This window comes from Haemaphysalis longicornis, unplaced genomic scaffold (assembly GCF_048455015.1).
Source record: "Haemaphysalis longicornis isolate Haplotype H1 unplaced genomic scaffold, Haemaphysalis longicornis Haplotype H1 scaffold_6, whole genome shotgun sequence".
NCBI lineage: Eukaryota > Metazoa > Arthropoda > Arachnida > Ixodida > Ixodidae > Haemaphysalis > Haemaphysalis longicornis.
This window is the reverse complement of record NW_027526407.1, coordinates 86,129,449-86,146,968: the sequence shown is the minus strand read 5'-3', so window position 1 is coordinate 86,146,968 and position 17,520 is coordinate 86,129,449. Positions and strand designations below refer to the sequence as shown.

The 17,520-nt window shown below is 43.6% G+C and overlaps 1 protein-coding gene across 5 annotated transcripts; it reads left to right on the top strand.

Annotated features, from left to right (window-relative positions):
• Positions 1-1,937: 1,937 nt before the first annotated feature.
• LOC144143602 (protein AMN1 homolog) lies at positions 1,938-15,565 on the top strand. Of its 5 annotated transcripts, XM_077675428.1 has the most exons (9): positions 1,938-2,108; positions 2,371-2,503; positions 3,236-3,374; positions 5,753-5,970; positions 6,983-7,039; positions 8,762-8,864; positions 10,671-10,828; positions 13,292-13,414; positions 13,935-15,565. In XM_077675428.1, exons 1-7 carry the CDS (start codon positions 2,029-2,031, stop codon positions 10,733-10,735), a joined length of 795 nt encoding a protein of 264 aa, XP_077531554.1. In that variant the 5' UTR covers positions 1,938-2,028; the 3' UTR covers positions 10,736-10,828; positions 13,292-13,414; positions 13,935-15,565. The 5 variants fall into 5 exon arrangements, with proteins under 5 accessions (XP_077531554.1, XP_077531555.1, XP_077531552.1 ...); XM_077675429.1 differs by lacking the exon at positions 13,292-13,414; XM_077675426.1 differs by having other exon boundaries at positions 13,292-15,565.
• The last annotated feature ends 1,955 nt before the right edge of the window (positions 15,566-17,520 follow it).

Here is a 17,520-nt window from a genome sequence, read left to right as displayed (position 1 = left end):
TTTCACGAAAAACCTTTGTAAGACTTTTTTCTCTACGTTAAAAACATCTAAAATATGAGTGCATTTCTCTTTTGGGTCATTATTCCCATCATGCCTAACACATTTAATGCCTTTGCATTTTCTTGTGTAGCACGGCCCACCCAAATGATGTCATACGGTATTATAAGGCCTTAAACACTTAATGTCATTTTTCGTGTACGTATGGTACAAGTATTACAGAGGCACTTCATACGCCTGCACAGATGTAACTGTGTGTGACAAACTGAGAAGGTATCTGTTGTGCTTCAACATCTGCCACGTGGAATGCCATAGAGCTACTGTGTAAAGACTGCTGCCAAGAAATCACAAGCTACTTCACAAAGAGAGAGAGAGACTCTTTATTACAGAGAAAGCAGAGAGGTTTGCCAGCATGAATTCGCTGACACAGCTTTGCAGTCACTATTTGAACTGTGTGCCGTGTACTTCTTAGGGAGAACTGTAACTGCAATGAACACTCCAGGTCGCCTATTGTGCGATTGTCCTCTGCGTTGAGTGTATGCAGCCAATGGTTCCACAGTTAGTGATTCAACATCACCGGAAAAGCCACAGTAGTGAACTGCAGGATCAGTGCAGTCCAATCTGGTGATATCGACGACGACGTTTGGAGGCATCATGTCGGCTGTAATGTGCTCGGAGCTTCTTTCGAAGAGCGCTTCTCGCTTGGCCTGTACAGACGGTCGTCAGCCATGCGTAAAGCGGTCTTCTTGTAGAAGTAGTAGTGCCACACACCCACTGGAAAAAAAAAAATTAGGACTGGATTACAAAAATACGCATTATTATTTAAATGAAATGCAATTAGCTGTGAAAACAGTGTGAATTCCAATCAAGTTTTGGCGGGCGCGTGTACTGGTATTTTATGTCAAAAGCACCTAAACGTTCGCACCGCGCGGCAATTTTATTCGCATAGTTATCGTCGTGAGGGGTTGCTCCAAGACTAGGCGCAACTAACTCGATCGTTGCGCCAACGTCTCTTAAAGTGGTTGCGCCAAGTCATGACGCTGAAATTTCCACGCACGAATAAGGTTAGCACGTCAATCCCAATATTTTCCGAACGCAATAAATTACCAAATCTCTGAAGAGTATACAACGTGACATCGACGGCGGTGCTTTGCCGTGACAGTTGTCGCTGTACTGATGACTCATCTTCCGCTGTTTCCTGAAAAAAAAAATAATAATAATAAAGAAGCTTGTAAGATGTTGCTCCTTTCTCTTGCAATTTTCTTATTTTAACGGAGAGCGGATAATTATGACATGCCATGGACCACACGTGAAGCGCTAGGGACAGCGCCAGGTACAGTAGGTTCGCCGCTATCGGAGTCTTGAACCTCGACATGACCTCTCTGAAGAGTCCTGCCTGGAACGCGTAGGTGTTGAAGATGGTAAGGCACATGACCAACAAGCTTGATACGATGCAGAAGTCTTGAACGCTGTACGGACAAAACAAACGCACTAGATTTTAGATCGAACTTAAAGCCACGAACAACCGGCTGAAGATATTGCCGTGTCTTACATGAACAGCAGCAGTAAAGTGACTGCCGAGCGCCCATGAAGTTCCGACAAGACGTTGAGTGTAACGTCAATAGCTAAGAGCCCGAACTGAAGCAGTATAATTGCACGAAACCGACCTCGTCTCATGTTTACGAAAGCAGACGCGAAAGCACGTTTGTTTACAAGCTGTTGCCCGGCAACCAAAAATTAGAACCGCAGCTTAACATTTTAAAACAAGCAATAATCAATATTTTAAATATTTATATTTGTAAATATATTTAGGTAAAATTATAGCAATATTTTCAGTTGCTTAATTATTTTTAATTTTGGACAATTGTGGAACTAAAACAAATGCGGTCCGTTTAAATGGGCTTGTGTCTGTCATGGAGGAAGAAGAAAAACTTTTTTTTCCCCCATGGTGTCTGTTATGGATCTAGCGGGACCTACATTTGTTCGCAATAATTCAAATAATACAAAATTTAGTAAGTTTCTACGGGGTGAATGAACGCACATTTGACTTTGCGCAAGATGAGCAATCGAACAAGCAGTGGCGGACGGAATGTCAAGCTTTTACAAGACATGTACGTTGCTCTCTTGACATTTACCTTCAATACGGCTGCTTTGGCTGTCATCAATTTCTCGCTTACAGAGCGAAAAGCAGCGCAAATACTACATCCCTATCCAACAGTGCACTTATTGAACGCGCATATTGAGCGCAGGAAGGTAGAAATAGAAGACCTAGTATCGAATGCGCCGTTTTATTGCATTTGTGAAGTTGTGACAGCTAGCTGCGCCAGTTTGGTAGCACTTGTACTTAGGCTGCCGTGCGAAATTCTATCGCAGGTGTCTGGACACGCTAAGCGTACGAGCCGTGTTGGATTGCTTCTGCAACGTTTCCCTGCCTCCACGTCTAGCCGATTACTACTACGAGAGAGTGCGTAAGCAGCATGGAATTACGGACGAAGTTCTGCCGGTTGTAAGTTCCATTCTCTCTCTCTCTCTCTACTCCCCCCCCCCTCTGTCTACACACTTGCGCATGCGCGCATGCACTCACGCACGTAGTGCTATCTCTCTCTCACACACACACACACACGCAAGCACGCACGCACGCACACACATGAAGGAATAGAGGATAGCTAAGCCGCGCAGATGACAGTAGCTTGTTCAGTGAATCAGGACTATCGCAATAAATTCCTAATGAGCTCCAGTCGCAGGAACACGTTGAAAGGTTGAATGGGCCATGAAGACAAGACAAAGTACAAGTTGGTTCATTAAAAAGACACTTTGTACCGATAACAGTGGTACCAATTGTTATCGCAAAGTTCGAACAAACAATGGAAAATATTAAAGAATGCATGATGACACCCTGACCACTTTCGGGTGATTTCTTAGTATTACGTCACAGTATCCTGTTTGTGCAATTGGTGGGTGGGCGATTGCAGTGGGTCCTCTGGCTCTGTTTTATTGTATAATTTGAGCGCTTATGTGCAATTAACACCCTGATAACTATGCTAATAATCACCACTATCATAATCAAATCACATGTACTTTGCCCTGTAGACCGGCACGGCCAGACCGGATGTCATTTATGTCTAATGTCATTCGATTAAATGACATCAGATTTGCCGCGTGATGTGGTTATTAGTCACCAGTACACCCTGCCTAAATGAGTGCCTTTCTTCTTCCTTTTTCACTCATAATTGTGCAGGTGTTCCACAGCGGATCACTGCAGGCCGACTTGGCTGGAAACCCAATTACCGGCAGGGGTCTTACCCACCTAAGGAAGTGCGTGAAACTCAAGAAGCTGACTCTTTCATCGAATCCTGCGGACGCCTTTGACGAAAACAGTTCAGTGCATTCTTTGTGCATACTTGTGTCGGTTGGTACCTTATTCTTACATATCTTTTGAGAAAGACGCCAAAGTTCGATTTCTAAAAATTGACATGGTCTGCTTTGTGAAGATACGAAGGTACTTTCCTGTCATTATCGGCATAAAATGCTGGTTGAAAATTATTTTGAATGGATCTCGAGCAGCTGGGAAATGGGAGCTTAGCTGTTTTACGAGGTGAAATGGGCTGAAGGTGTGTGACGGCACTGCTGTAGATGGTTTCAGCCAGTCAGATTCATTGCCTTACAACGGACTGCATGTTGGCCAGGAACGAAACCAACAATCCTCAGCGTAGTTAAAAGGATAACTCAAAGTCAGATATTTCTTGGGTCCTTTTACATTTTTTGTTCACCTTTATGGTGTATTTTTGTCACTTTTACAACCACTTTCCCTGGCTAGTATCAGGCCTACTGTTTGTGACGGGACTAATGTTTTGAGCTAGGGGGAAGGGGGCTATAGGGTGCTTTTGAAGCCTATGCCAAGGGTGGAATCTTGATTGGAAAGACAAAAATGCCTGGCGAGTTGGCCGGTCGTAATCATTATTGTTTTTGTGTTTCCAGATACTCGAAAAAGCAAAGCAAAAATGTAAAAAAACAACACACATTTGTTGCCAGTACTTCTATATAGTTTCCAGTAGTCAAAAGTTTTGATTGGTTGGCTACAGACTATTACTAGGTGCTTTGAACAAAAAACAAAATGTTAATCAGCTCTAATAGCCCTGTAAAAAAAAAAAAAGGATCCAACACTAGAGAGAGGAAGCGAGCATAGTAGGTCTCCTAATTCATACAAATGCGTAGAAGATCTCTGAACTTGAAAAAAAAAGGGAGATAAAGTGTACCCAGGCCGGTTTGTGGTGCAGAGGATACCAAGGTGGTTTACCCAAAGCAGAATTTCTACCAAGGGATGGATAAAGAAGAGGGGTAGGTGCGAGTCCCTGTGAAGGAATAAAACTTGAACACTTATGGAGGGAGGGAAAAATGGATTTGCGTGACAGAAAGTGGGAGTTGTCTGAACTATGTGGTAGAGACGAGGCACATTAGGAAGAAACATGTAGGATATACATAAAGTTTCAAGTGTTCATTGTTTGAAGCCTTCTCCACACAGGTTCTTTTTAAATCATAGGCAATGATGTGCACCCTTTGTGAAAATTTTCTATGCTAATCCTAAGCCTAACCGACCACAAAGAATTCAGAGAAAAAGAACTGGGGACCTTCCTCGCTCGGTCAGCACCCCTCCCCCGAATTAGCCATTGGGGCAATAAAAGTTTTCTCTTTCTCTCTCTTACCTTTTAATGTGACAAAAATATTTTATTACAGTAAGAAAGAACGGTGTTTTTTCTAGCTTTCTGGCACAAAACGTTTTTTCAACCTTGCTCCAGATGTAGGCTTGTAGGTTCAATTTTGGAGCATGCGCACTTCCCGTTCGGCCTAGAAAAAGTTTTACAGAGGGTGTACACCTTGCTTCAAGCCAGAGTTCACCTGCATCTACGTGTGTAGGTCGTGACTCACTGTCACAACAATCTGCTCCTTGTGGCAGGTAGCAGCAGATTGGATAATAGAGGGAAGTAACATGCCATAGTGCGTCTTGACGACAGGAGGTCATGACCTCCCTCTCATGAGGATAGCATTTGTCATCCAGCAGAAATTAAAGCAGAATCATCAAAGCTCTTCTCGAGGCGAACCCAACATTATTGAGTGGCAGATTGAGTAGGGAGGGGTCTGTGTTTGTCTTAGGGAAGAAAATTGAAGGGGCAATGAAGACAGAATACAAGTTTGCTCAATTTGAAAGAACAAACTTGTGGTAGCTTACTCAGCTCCATTTCAACTGTGAAATACGTTTTTTTTTTTACCGAAAAAGCAAATGAAATATTGAAAAACTTTCAAATTCTGCACTGTAGTGGTGTATCATGGGTGGGAGGGACGTAGTATGGACCAGCACTAAAAAGGAAGTCATCAGTATGTGAAGTGCATGTTAGCATTCAAGTGATACAGTCAAATGTAACTAGAGGCCCCACTACAGTGGCCCAGTCACGTTTCTTGATAGTGACTTAGGCCGGCAGCTGCAAATCGCACAAACGAGATACAGTGACATCATAGAGAAATCGCTGGACAGTCACTGCTTCATCTATTGTTCTTCAATATCTTCATTATTTGTTTGAAGTTTGCGATAGCGTCAGTATCTTTGTTACTAGGACACAGCAGTTTGTTTCACCAACCAAACTTGGATTTTGTCTTCACGGCCACTTTAATTAATGCTGAGTTTCTTTTTTCTTTCAACGCGATAACCGTATGAATACGTCCTTTGACGATAGTTGCTGTTGGCTGTTGCTTTCGCCAGGTCTCCTGGAAACCCTCCGGTGCTTTCACGAGCTCGAAGAAGTGCAGCTCACCGGACTGACGGGCGTCACATCTGACGTGGTCTCGGTGATTGCTGAGCAGAACAAGAACTTGACGACCTTAAGGCTGGACAAGTGCCCAAACGTTGACGATGCCTGCCTGAGAGCACTTGGAGAGGGCTGCCCAAGCCTGAAACACGTCAGCTTTTCGTCCACCCAGGTACACCTGCTTGACTTGATGACAAATTACTGTTTCAGGGTCGGAAATTGATGCATTCGGGATGGATATGGCATTGGCAATGCACAGAGTTTATTTGTTTATTTATTTGATTCAATACCTTCATTGTCCAGAAGGCGTTACAGATTGCTTGAGCACTGAAGCTGTGCAAAAGGTTGAGCACCCTCTGAATACACACGTGCAAAGATGATTCTGATATGTCAAATCTGTCAAACCCGAGGTACTTCAAAACAAGACACTTTTTCTGAGCACTGATTTGTGGGCACCCTGCGTGAAACTACAGGAAGAAAGAAGACGTAGTGTACTGCCATATTATTGCAAGTGTCGTGTGACAGCTGGAATATTCGCTTGAATTCGAACTCAAGATATCTGCGAAGGACCTCCTCACAGCAACGTGGAACGTGATTCCTGCCTGTTCTCCCCAGTTTACAGCTATCGTTGCGACCAAATCGTCGAACTCTTTGTCCTGACTGTCGGAGTCTACAAGCTCTATGGCTACTTGAATGACAGCTGCGAATGTGGCACAGTTCGTTATCTTTTGGCGGAGTGACGATGTTCACACACACAAAATATTCTTCGCGCTTCTCAGAAGAAAAAAAAAAGTCTCCAATTGTGCTAAATAAGTTTAGTGTGGAAAACCATGTGAAGAAGTGAAAGACTGCCCAAACAACAATGGGCTGTGCAAAACAGAAGGCCTGCACAAAATCTACACTTTGTCATTTGTTTGTCCATGGCACTAGTGTCGCTGTGAAGCCGCACCCCTTGAACTGGTGCAGCAACAAAATGAAACTGTCCATGTCCCACTGCAAACTGGTTCGAGCAGTGCGGCTGAAACAAACGAACGAAAGGAAACCACTGATCTTTGGTACACAGGGCGTGAGCCAAATGATGTTGCTTTTATGTGAAATACTCTGTGTTCTTATATGTATTGAGTATGTCTGGGTGTTCCGAGTTCCTTCAAGGGAGGAATTAACTCTGAATTTTTCCACTGCAGATAACTCCCCGTGGTGTGAGAGCTCTGCTCGACGGTGCATGTAGGTTCACATTACAGGTAAGTTGAATGTCTGCTTGCTTTTGTCAAGGAAAGAATACTGCTCTAGAACAGAACACCTTGAAGAATTCCCAATAAGTACCAGAGCTACTGACAAAAACAGCAGTGCTTCATATTTTTCTCCAACTCTGAATATGTATACGCATTGTTTGAGGAGGCATCTTTTTGGTCAGCACTTTCATGGGACCTCTTTCTGCACAGCCGGGTTTGGTGCAGCGTGTTCGAAGAAATTGGTTGCAGCAAAACATGTGTGACCCACGTTGTTAAGCGGGCCACAGAGACAAAATTAAAGTTCGGTTTATCAAAAAAACTCGTATCTCCCGATTACAACGATACCGGTTTTATCGCAAACTTCAAACAAATAATGGAGATACTAGGGAAAACACGCGCGGCTGTCACGGCTCCACAGCCACTTTGTGGCAATATCTCTACGACGACAGAGAATCTCGTTTGTGTGATTGGATTGATGGCTGCCGACCTAACCAGTGCAAAAAACATAACTGGGCGATTGCAGTTGGGCCTCTAGTTTTGTTTGATCGTATTACTAGAATGCTAACATGCGGTTAAGATGTTGATGGCTGTGTTTTAGTGTTGGCTCATATTGCATCCCTCCTGCCTACTGGAGCGCGAAATATAACAGTTTTTCAATATTTCTTGCGTTTTCTTGGTTAACCCTTCGAGGGTCAAATTTTTTTGCCAAATTCGACCCCCCAGGGTCGAGTTTTTTGATTGCTGATGTAAATTCTTCGGACAAATTTAGCTCGAGAACAAAATGTAATTTTTTTAGAGTGATAGGGTTATCATAAAGCAACCAGAAAAAGTAGGCGCGTTGCTGTAGTAAAGCATAAAAAAAAAGAAGAGCCATCGATGCAAGAAAAAAATTTCACGTATTTCCACTATGTGGCAGCACATGCCAAGCAAGAAAAATGATCGCAAAGGGCGCACTTCTTAAACAGACGAGTGATGACGTACATGTACATCCTTGACCATTTTGAAGGTGTTTGCCAAGGACGTACCTGTACGTCATTGACCCTGAAAGGGTTAAAAAAACATCTGCTGTGCCTGAGATGGAGCTGAGTGAGTTACCGAAAGCTAGTTCTTTCAAATCAAGCAAGATTGTAATTTGTCTTCATGGACTCTTTAAGCTAATTCCAAAAAAGAGACATTAATGATTATTGCTAATCTAATGATGTAACAGTGGCGCTTCATAATGCGCATATGGAGGAATTTCCCAAATGGAACAATGCATATGTCATATTGTACACCCGCCCAATTTTTTACCAATATCACGGGAGCGTCGACTGTTCGGTCGGTCACCGCTGCGTGATGGAGTGATACGGCAAACTCGGCAAGAGTAGCCGCATGCGCACCAAGCAAGGGCCGCTGCTCCCGTCCTCTGCTAGGCTGTTCCAAGAGCAGAGGGCCGCCCCCGGTTTTTGTTATTCTCTTGTCACATTGCCTGCCATACTCGAAATTTTTCTTCAAGACAAGGCACGTGGCACCAACTGAAAACAGAGCAATCAGCGCAAGCTTCATTCAGCGGAAGGTTCGTTCGGCAACGCTCCCGTGATATTGGTAAAAAATTGGGCAGGTGTACACTGAAATGTCGTGAACTGTGAGAACAGTATACACAAGGCAATGATTGTAGTAACAATACAGAGCTGTTTTTGCCAATGTTTGTGTCACATCAGTGCTTTCTAAATGCAAGTTTTTGTGGCGCAGGAGTTTCTCATCAATGGCTGCTGCAACCTCAACAGCGACGCAGTCAGCGCACTCGTTGCTGGATGCCCGTCTCTGCGGATTCTGGGCGCTGACTCACTCAGTGGTGAGTAAACCATATGTCGTGTTGGGTTTGGTGCTGGAGGCGTAAGACTAGCGAGAAAAAAAGAACTTGCACGTAATTCTTCTTTGCTAAGAATTGGCTGGAGTGGAAAAAATGATGACAGGTGATGGCTGTATTCATATGCAGGCAAACGTCCACACGTTCCGCTTCTTAATCTGCACCTCACTGATGTCAAAAGTGGGATGATACAGCCATTTAGTGCGAGGGGTTGGATAGGGACGGCAGGGCTGCATTAGAAGACATTACGCACAACCATAGTTTTGCTTGTGGCTATGCATACTATATCATATCCAATAATATGCTGACACAATTCTAATTTATAAGCACTATCACACAGTTAAACGAAGTTCATTATACTGTCAGCATATCTGTTCCGTGTATTTACTAAAGTAATAGTTTTATAAATGACCACCTTAAGTTTATTCAATTTAGTAAACATGTAATCACATTTGTGTAAGCATGCAAGTTAGCTAAGAAATCTTCCAAATATAATCAACCTCTTTGCCCTGCCTTTATATAAAGGTATGTCTAATTCAGTAGAAATGACAGCAGCTATAGCAGCACTGCAGAGCCAAAGGTATGACTGGGCCTGCATGGTATATTGATGGCATGCAATCGATGTGCAGGCATCATTTGAGGAGCTCTCCACTGATTGACGAGCTCCCTACGGATGTTGGGCAAGGAGTCATGTTCACTCTTTTGCTATTCACTGCCGTCTTGGAGGGTGTGTTTGAGGTAGTCGAGAGAGTAGTCAACGCGTCAAAAATGACGCGAGCGACACTTTGTGGACGCTTTTCTTGTGAGCCATTCTGGCAGCAATCCACAAAAATGGCTCGACTACCCATATGAGAAGTTGGTCCCACACTTAACTCTAGAGAAGTGGTCCTTTAGTATAGGACAAGGCATGCTGGTAAAATGGTAAAAGTTACCCATGCAAACAATATTCCAGGATACCAACACATGTCCAAACCAGTGGATAGATGTTCAGCGAAAAAGTGTAGCGGGGTTGTGTTAGTACTGTTAAGACATAAGCAGTAGCTTTTTTGTGTAATTGAGTAGACAAACGGGTAGTTGTGAAGTGTACTTTGCTCATCTATGGCCAGAGCCTGGTGATGTCTTGCAACGTACAGGGAAAATACCCAATTCTTTTTCTGATGTATCCTTTTTCTAAGGAATTGGTATCTACTGGCAGGGGCTGGGGGTATTTGTACGCATGCTCACGTGCACGCGCACACACGCACACACACATTCTTGTAGTGGGAGTAACGGGAACGTGTGCGTGTTCCTTTATCTAGCCCCAATTCCCGCATTGCAAAAAGCTGCGCGGGCGCACACCCACTTAGGGAGATTGACCAAGATTCCCCCCCCCCCCCTTTCCCTCAAAAAAAAAAAAGAAAGAAAAGAACTCTAGCTTTCGCCATAATTGTGGCAATACTTGCTCGAAGCAAGAAAGACACGTCACGTCACAGCGTACGGCTACCCTTATTTAAAGAAACCAACCTTGTTTACGAAAACAGTGTGTAGAATTGGGTCTGAGAACATTTTACAGCAAAAGAGAATGATGCAAAGCTTTCAGCACTGCTGGGGCTCGAACTCAGGCCATTCGCGCCAAACCCCATAATCTTACCCATTGGGCTACTGGGGCATTCGAAGCAATAGAGGGAGTGTCGGGAGTGAACTGCTAGGTGTCACTGGGTGTGTAAAGGAAGTGGGAGTCTTGTACCCACAGGGCAACGGGATCTCGAGTGCTGATGTCTTTAAAAAAATGTTTTCTTTTCTTTCTGACAGGCATAGAAACGGCATTGGGAAACATGCGTCAGAGGCAGCAGTTGACGTGGTTCATTTCCTCCTGACTCCTGGTGTACTGTCTGACCATCGTCGCCGAGGCAGGATGCTTTTTTGTTCAAGGGAACACAGGAAGCTGAACTGGAGGAAAAATGAAGATGGTGGGTGTGTGGGCAGTACTAAACTTACCCTTTCCTTTTTCCTTTTTTTAAGGGGGCACTCTGGTCTTCAACCAAAAAAGTTTATTTTTACAGTTATGACGACAAAAATTGGGGGCGGGAGAAGGTTTTCATTCCGATTGTAGATATGAAATTTGTTTGTGTGTAAAACAACCGCATTCAAATGTATTCAGATTTTTGTATTTGATTTTGTGACAGCCTTTGTTAAAGGAGCACTGATACGAAAATTTCATGCTCCACTTTTATTGCTTTTATCGATGCTTAATGGTCTGGCGAACCTGAAACAGCACTTCAAATACTTCAGCGCGCGATAGTTAATTACATTGAACCGCCTGAAAATCGTTTGTTTCAAACTCCCGCGCTTTCATCCCGAACGGTGCATATGACAGACTCCCTGCCTGACAGACTCCCTGCCTGACAGACTCCCTGCCTGACCTGACCACTTTGTGCGGACGTCACCGGCACCCGCTTGAGAGGGTGTTGCGCCCGCTCGCCGCTCGTGGGGCCGCGCGCATGAAGTGACGTCACGAGCTTTTGACGAGCGCTGTCGCGTATGTCATGCTGATGTACATTTGCTGAGTGCCGCTTCGCGCGCTGCTCCGTCGGCCCGATAAATGAGATCCAATTAAAGTATGTTCTTCGCGTCGCAGGCCACTCATATTTCAGCCAGGGTATTCTGTTGAGTGAAGGAAGCGAACTGTGCAATAATATTAACGCCGAAAATTGGTGTCAGTGCTCCTTTAAAGAACTGCTGGAGGGACGCAGCTGAACAAGGTACCAGTGAACTGTGCACAAATTAAGGAGTGCAATAAAACTAACATCATCATTCTATCTGGTCCATAGCAGAAGCTATGATGATTTGAACTTTGGACCTGAAAGACAAAACCGGTTTTTTGGGTTTCCACCTTTCAAGCCCAAACTTCAAATGGTCGCAACTTCTGCTACAGACCAGATAGAATGATGATGTTAGTCTTATTGCACTCCTCGATTTGTGCACAGTTCACTGGTACCTTGTTCAGCTGCGTCCCTCCAGCAGTTCTTTAACAAACGCTGTCACAAAATCACATACAAAAATTTGAATAAATATGAATGCAGTCATTTTACACAAAAACAAATTTTATATCTACAATCGGAATGAATGACCCCAAATTTTCATCATGATAACTGTGAAAATAAATTTTTTGATCAAGGACCCATGTGCCCCCTCAAGTGCAGAGCACTTTAGGGGCTCGCCTTGTCGTCGTAGCTCGCTTGCTGGACCCAAGCAGAGCCACACGGCGTTCCGTTGTAGTGGTCCCGTTGTAGCAGCGTCCCACAAAAGCGTCAAAAGCCAAGCGGTTTACATAGTCATAAGCATTCGAAACTCATGAACGGCTGGCGCTTGTCATACATCTCCCCATTGTTTAGCGCCAAGAAAACTGCAGGTACATTTGAGGCAAAATATACGTACTTAACCGGCAGCACCCGCGTTCATTTAGTTAGGAACGTTCGTTGGGTTGATTTTCACGATAGTAAGCGAAAAAAGTGGCAGTGCAACGCCGGCACGTGCAGAAGGAAAAGCAAGCACAGAAAGAACAGAACTCCTGCTGGCGCAGTTTCAGGCAAGGGGCACGCAGGCACTGTGAGGGCGGGAAATTTGAAATGTGTTGTGTGGTAGCAGTGAGCACATAATGGCGCTACAGCCTATTATCGCTTGGAACTAATTTTACAGCTAATTAAACTGAGTTGTTTGAAATGGGCTCTAAAAATGGTTCCTTGCCATTGCTGCCACCGAAGTTTAATGAGCTGTAAAATTCGTTACAAGCGATGCATAAAAAAACTGCTTCGATTATTGCATTCACCAGGGTTCATAGTATACTGGAAACTATAAAGATTACAGTTGTATGACCAACACTGTTTTGTATATTGTTTGACCAAAAATGGCTGATTATCTCTAATTATCTTGGGAACTAATCGACCAACTGAGAAAATAGTGGCATATTTGAAACCAGTTGGAAAAAAAACGGCAAGACTGACAAGTTTCACGAAGATTACTTGAAAAATAAAAGAAGTTGCTTTGAGAGTGTCCCCCCTTAAACAAATTTTCTCACGGCGGCCGCCTTTCTGATGGAGGCGAAAAGCAAAAACTCCCGTGTGTACGACATTTTGGCGAACATTAAAGATCTCCAGGGGGTCAAAATTAATCCGGAGCCCTCCACTATGGCGCACCTCATCTCCTGCATTGCGTCAGCGCGTTAAACCCAGAATCAATCAAACAAATTTTCTCCACGAAAATTTTCGTTAGTAAAAATCTACGATCACAAACGGGTGATCCTCAAAAACCTGAGATGTGCTATGCTGATGACCAGCAAAAAGATGGGCTTTATTAAATTTTGGTAATTGGCTGTACAATTTTAGGTAATTAGCTTTACATCAAAGTAAGTACAACAATCTTTTATTTTTCAGTGACAGGAAATGGAAGTTTGTTCAGAGCCGAGTTTCACCAGCCCAAGAGAAGTAAAAATTTGAGCGCCAACTTGTACAATCCACTCACTACTGACAGCGGAAGCTGCTTCACTGGCATCACTGGTAACCACAAATTTGGTGCCGTTCTGTACTGAGGTGTAACGAACATAACAACCGTAAAATGCCTGCCGGGTTCAGGCATCAACAAAAACCTGTTTTCGCGTTCTTACCTTTGTTGTGCGAACCAGTCTGTATTGGCACATTATATATAAAAACTGCCGCTTGGTTGATAAAAAAGTGAGTTTCTCACTATCAAGTGAAAAGAAAACACCAGGAAAATGTTCAGAAGGTCAGAGTGAAAACACCACCCAATTTTTCCTGCCTTTGTAACAAGTACAAAATAAGAAAACAAGCTATCTCTTGTCATCGTCATGATAATGGGTAATGTAACCAATATACATTACAATCTTAGTATTAAGGCAACCTGAATCGAAGTAGTTTTCTTTTAATAATTACAACTGGGTTTAAAGATAAAAGAACAAGGCGGTTTCAAGAGCACATCAAGCGAAACGAAAAATATTCTCTAGGCTATGGTAAGGTAACCCTGCATAATGGTTAATAAAACTCTTTTCTAACTTTTTAGGAAACAAGGGAACAGGTCCAGACATGCCTCGATGCAATTATAGCTGAGACAGCCAATCTGCCTTTCAATCCTAACAACACACACCTGTGTATGCCAGACGCCAATTATGTACATAAATATCATTCAAATGTGTTTATTGTAGAAATACAGTGCAGTTAAAGCTCGTTAATTAAAACTTCAATAATTTGAATTTATGAAGAATTGGAACTGGATGATTTGGTTTGGCCAAGTCTTCATTAAAGTCTGTGTGTAATGAAGCCCGTTAATTTGAACCTCAATAGGTTCAGTCCTGGATAATTCGAACTAGTGCCATTGTGCCTACAATCTAGGCTGCGTATAATGAAGGGGGAAAAATTGGTTAAAACCAATCTAATTATACCACACGGTGGACATTTTGGAAGACGCTTTGCGAATTATGTTGATGAAAAAGTGGGTGTGTATGGTGCGCTGACAGCAGAGGGCATCGTATCTTACATCAAAAGTGCAGTACCGTTCACTGCCACTGACAACGAGGACGAGGACGATACATAGCGTAGCTATCCTTCCAGAGGTCGTGGACGGATAGAGTGCCTCTGACAGCCCATCTCTTCTGTAGTTTTGAAGAAGGCAAAGACTTGGCTTTCCGCTACATACATTTGTTGGAGCAAAAAGTGCCGACTGTCAACTTCTGGAACAAAAAGCAGGCTGCAATCCCGGGCTTTTTCGCGCATCAAAGTGCTGGCATGCTCTGCTGCTTCCCAATTGGAGTGTACTGCTTTTATGGTCCACTTTCATTACTAGTTTGAATTTTCAATTATTCGAAGTGAGATGGCCTCCCCTTGGAGTTCGAATTAACGAGCTTTTACAGTGACGTGCTGTTCCACAGGCGGTGATTATACAACTTTCTCAGGACAGCACATAATTGTAATACAGTAAAACCTCGTTACTGGAGACACTGTTACAAGAGACACTTGGTTATAAGAGACATTTGAATGAAGGTGGTTTGGTTGGTTTTCCTATGTTCGCCATGTTAGCTACATTGCATACAAGAGACCTTGGTTACAAGAGACACGTTTCTTGGTTCCCTTGAGTGTCTCTTGTAATGGGGTTTTACTGTACAGTCGGAGCATCGTGTATTCTTAACCACATGTATACCGTGCCTTCAGATATCACCCAACAGGACAACAATAAATTTGTTTAACCTGTGGTATTTACTCAAGTAAATTGCATCTTCACATAATTTGGGAACACGTGAGTTGAATTCCAACTTCAGAGAGCAAACATGCAATTTTGGAACTCCTTACTTGAACCCTGACTGTCTGAAATTCACAGACGATTGTCATACCCATTAATGTGAAGTTTTAGTTTAGCTATTTAGATGTTTCGATTTTGCAGTGGGTGCATGGGTGACAGTAGTAACCACCTATTACTTCTTTGAAACAAAAGTGCAGAAAGGCGATATGTACTGTGAAAAATAAGGCAAATGATTAGCACTTCCCTGTTCACACCTAATAATTTTGGGAGCTTGGATTTTTGAATGAGAATCAGTGTGGAGGCAGCCTTGCAAAGAAGAAAAGTCTTATTTACCATTTTAGTATCTTTCCCTGGGGGCAACGTTCCAGCAACAACTGTTTTCTCGGCCACTTTTCTGATGGAGACGAAAAGCAAAAACGCCCGTGTGTACGAGATTTCGGTGCACGTTAAAGATCCCCAGGTGGTCAAAATTAATCCAGAAGCCCTCCACTACGGCGCGCCTCGTCGCCGGCGTTTTGTTGGCGCGTTAAACCCTACAACCAGTCAGTCAATCAATCTCAAAGCTCACTGCATATGTGGCCGTTTATTTATTTTGTATTCTGGTTTGAAATGAGATGCTTGTACATATTCGAGGTATTCCGTGAACATTATTCCGTGTTGCATTATAAGAGCTCACTTTTAGAAGCAATGTACCTAGTGTTGTAAAGGAAGCATTGAAAGTGATTTGTAATGTTTTATTCTGTTGTTAGAACATATTTATTATGCTGTAAATTTTGTGTATGTGTTAAAAAAAATTCCAGTGTGTGGTTGACTGTGTGTTGCAATAAATGAACGTTGTTCTTTCTTCTAACCACTACTGACTTATAAAGACTGCTTTTGCTCTTCTTCTAATGACGTACTTGCTTCTAGTGCCAGTACAAGTGTTTTAAATGCGAATGCATTCCTTAGTCGAGCCATGTCAGGCGCCGTGCGGCGTCCACGCGCCCGCAGGTGTTATCTCTCCGCTCTCACCCCCTCTCCCATAGCAACAGCTGCGAGCGCGCGCGCTCCTCCTCTCCCCTAGCAACCAGAGCAGGTGGTGCGGGCGGATCAGCGGCGAGTGAGTGGAGAGGAGGAGCGCGCTCGGGCGTGTCAGGGCGCTCGCATCGCGGGAGCTCGCCGGAGCTCCCGCGTGTGTGGGAGAGTGTAGGCGAGGGTAGGCGCGGTGCTTCGGTGCTTCTCCTCTCGACGCTCGCCCCACTCTCCCACGCCCGCATGCTTCTCAAAGACCCTTTGACTGTGCACTTTACCGACCACAAGGCAGTGATCGTGGCCGTCAAGTACAACGACAACACAAACAGGTGTTAAATAAATGGTTACGCTGCAAATCACCGTCTCCTCATTAATTATAAATTCCGCGCACTCTCGCGCAAAAGAAATGCATTCGCATTTCCTCACGATTCCCTTCGGGGAGGTGGGGTGAATTTTTTAAACTGCCATACGGCATTTACGTATATACGGGTCTATTTAGGGTGCTCTGCAAGGCCATTCATGGTCATACAACTGTGCAGGTAAGTTTCTATGCTGCATTTTACGGAGTGCGCCTCTTTACCGACTTAAAAAAACATGGATGCGATGATTCATGGTATGTTATCAAAGTATGGACTTCAATAGGAACTTATAATTCATCATCATAGCCTTGTATAATGTGGAACAGTAGCCAGCTGAGTTTACCAGAACATAGCTTTACAAGCGGGGTGGCGGAAAGGCTCTCTTAGCAAGATATATGGGCATGGCTTCAAATGTTGGGCCTTACCAAACTCCTTGCCGCACTGATCATTATTTGCTGAATGCTTAGTCAACACATTAATTGCTCTCTCTGTGAGCCCCACTGCCACTTTCTGTAAAAGGCATTGTTGGATTTTCGGCTATTATACATTTTCTATCCCTTGGCAGACTCTTTACTGATGTATAATCAGAACCCTTACGATGCGTCCCCATTAAGCCCGAGTTCAGCTGGCAAAGGCAAAGCTTGTTGCCAAGATGGAGGCCTCATCAGTTTCTTAGAACAAATGAATGTGATGAAAAACAAAATCCACGCGGTCACGGTCTTGCATGCACTTCACATCCATGCACCTGTTTTAGGCATCTATAAATAGTAATGTCGATAAAATCTCTTAGGGGTAGGACCAAATAATTTGAGTAAAACAGCCAAGTCGTCTGTTGACGACCTACCTCTGATACTAGGGTGAGCCTCTAATCATCATCATCATTACGACACTGGTCAACTGACGTAAGAAGAACCGCTATTACATGACCCTGTATGTCGAGTCACGCAAACATTTCACGAAACAATATCAGCCGCAAGAAAAAT

Coding starts and splice junctions, on each gene's coding strand:
- LOC144143602 (XM_077675429.1), top strand. CDS start 2,029: ATGAACGCACATTTGACTTTGCGCAAGATGAGCAATCGAACAAGCAGT. Junction 2,504..3,235: donor CGGACGAAGTTCTGCCGGTT/GTAAGTTCCATT, acceptor ATAATTGTGCAG/GTGTTCCACAGCGGATCACT. Junction 7,040..8,761: donor CATGTAGGTTCACATTACAG/GTAAGTTGAATG, acceptor TTTGTGGCGCAG/GAGTTTCTCATCAATGGCTG.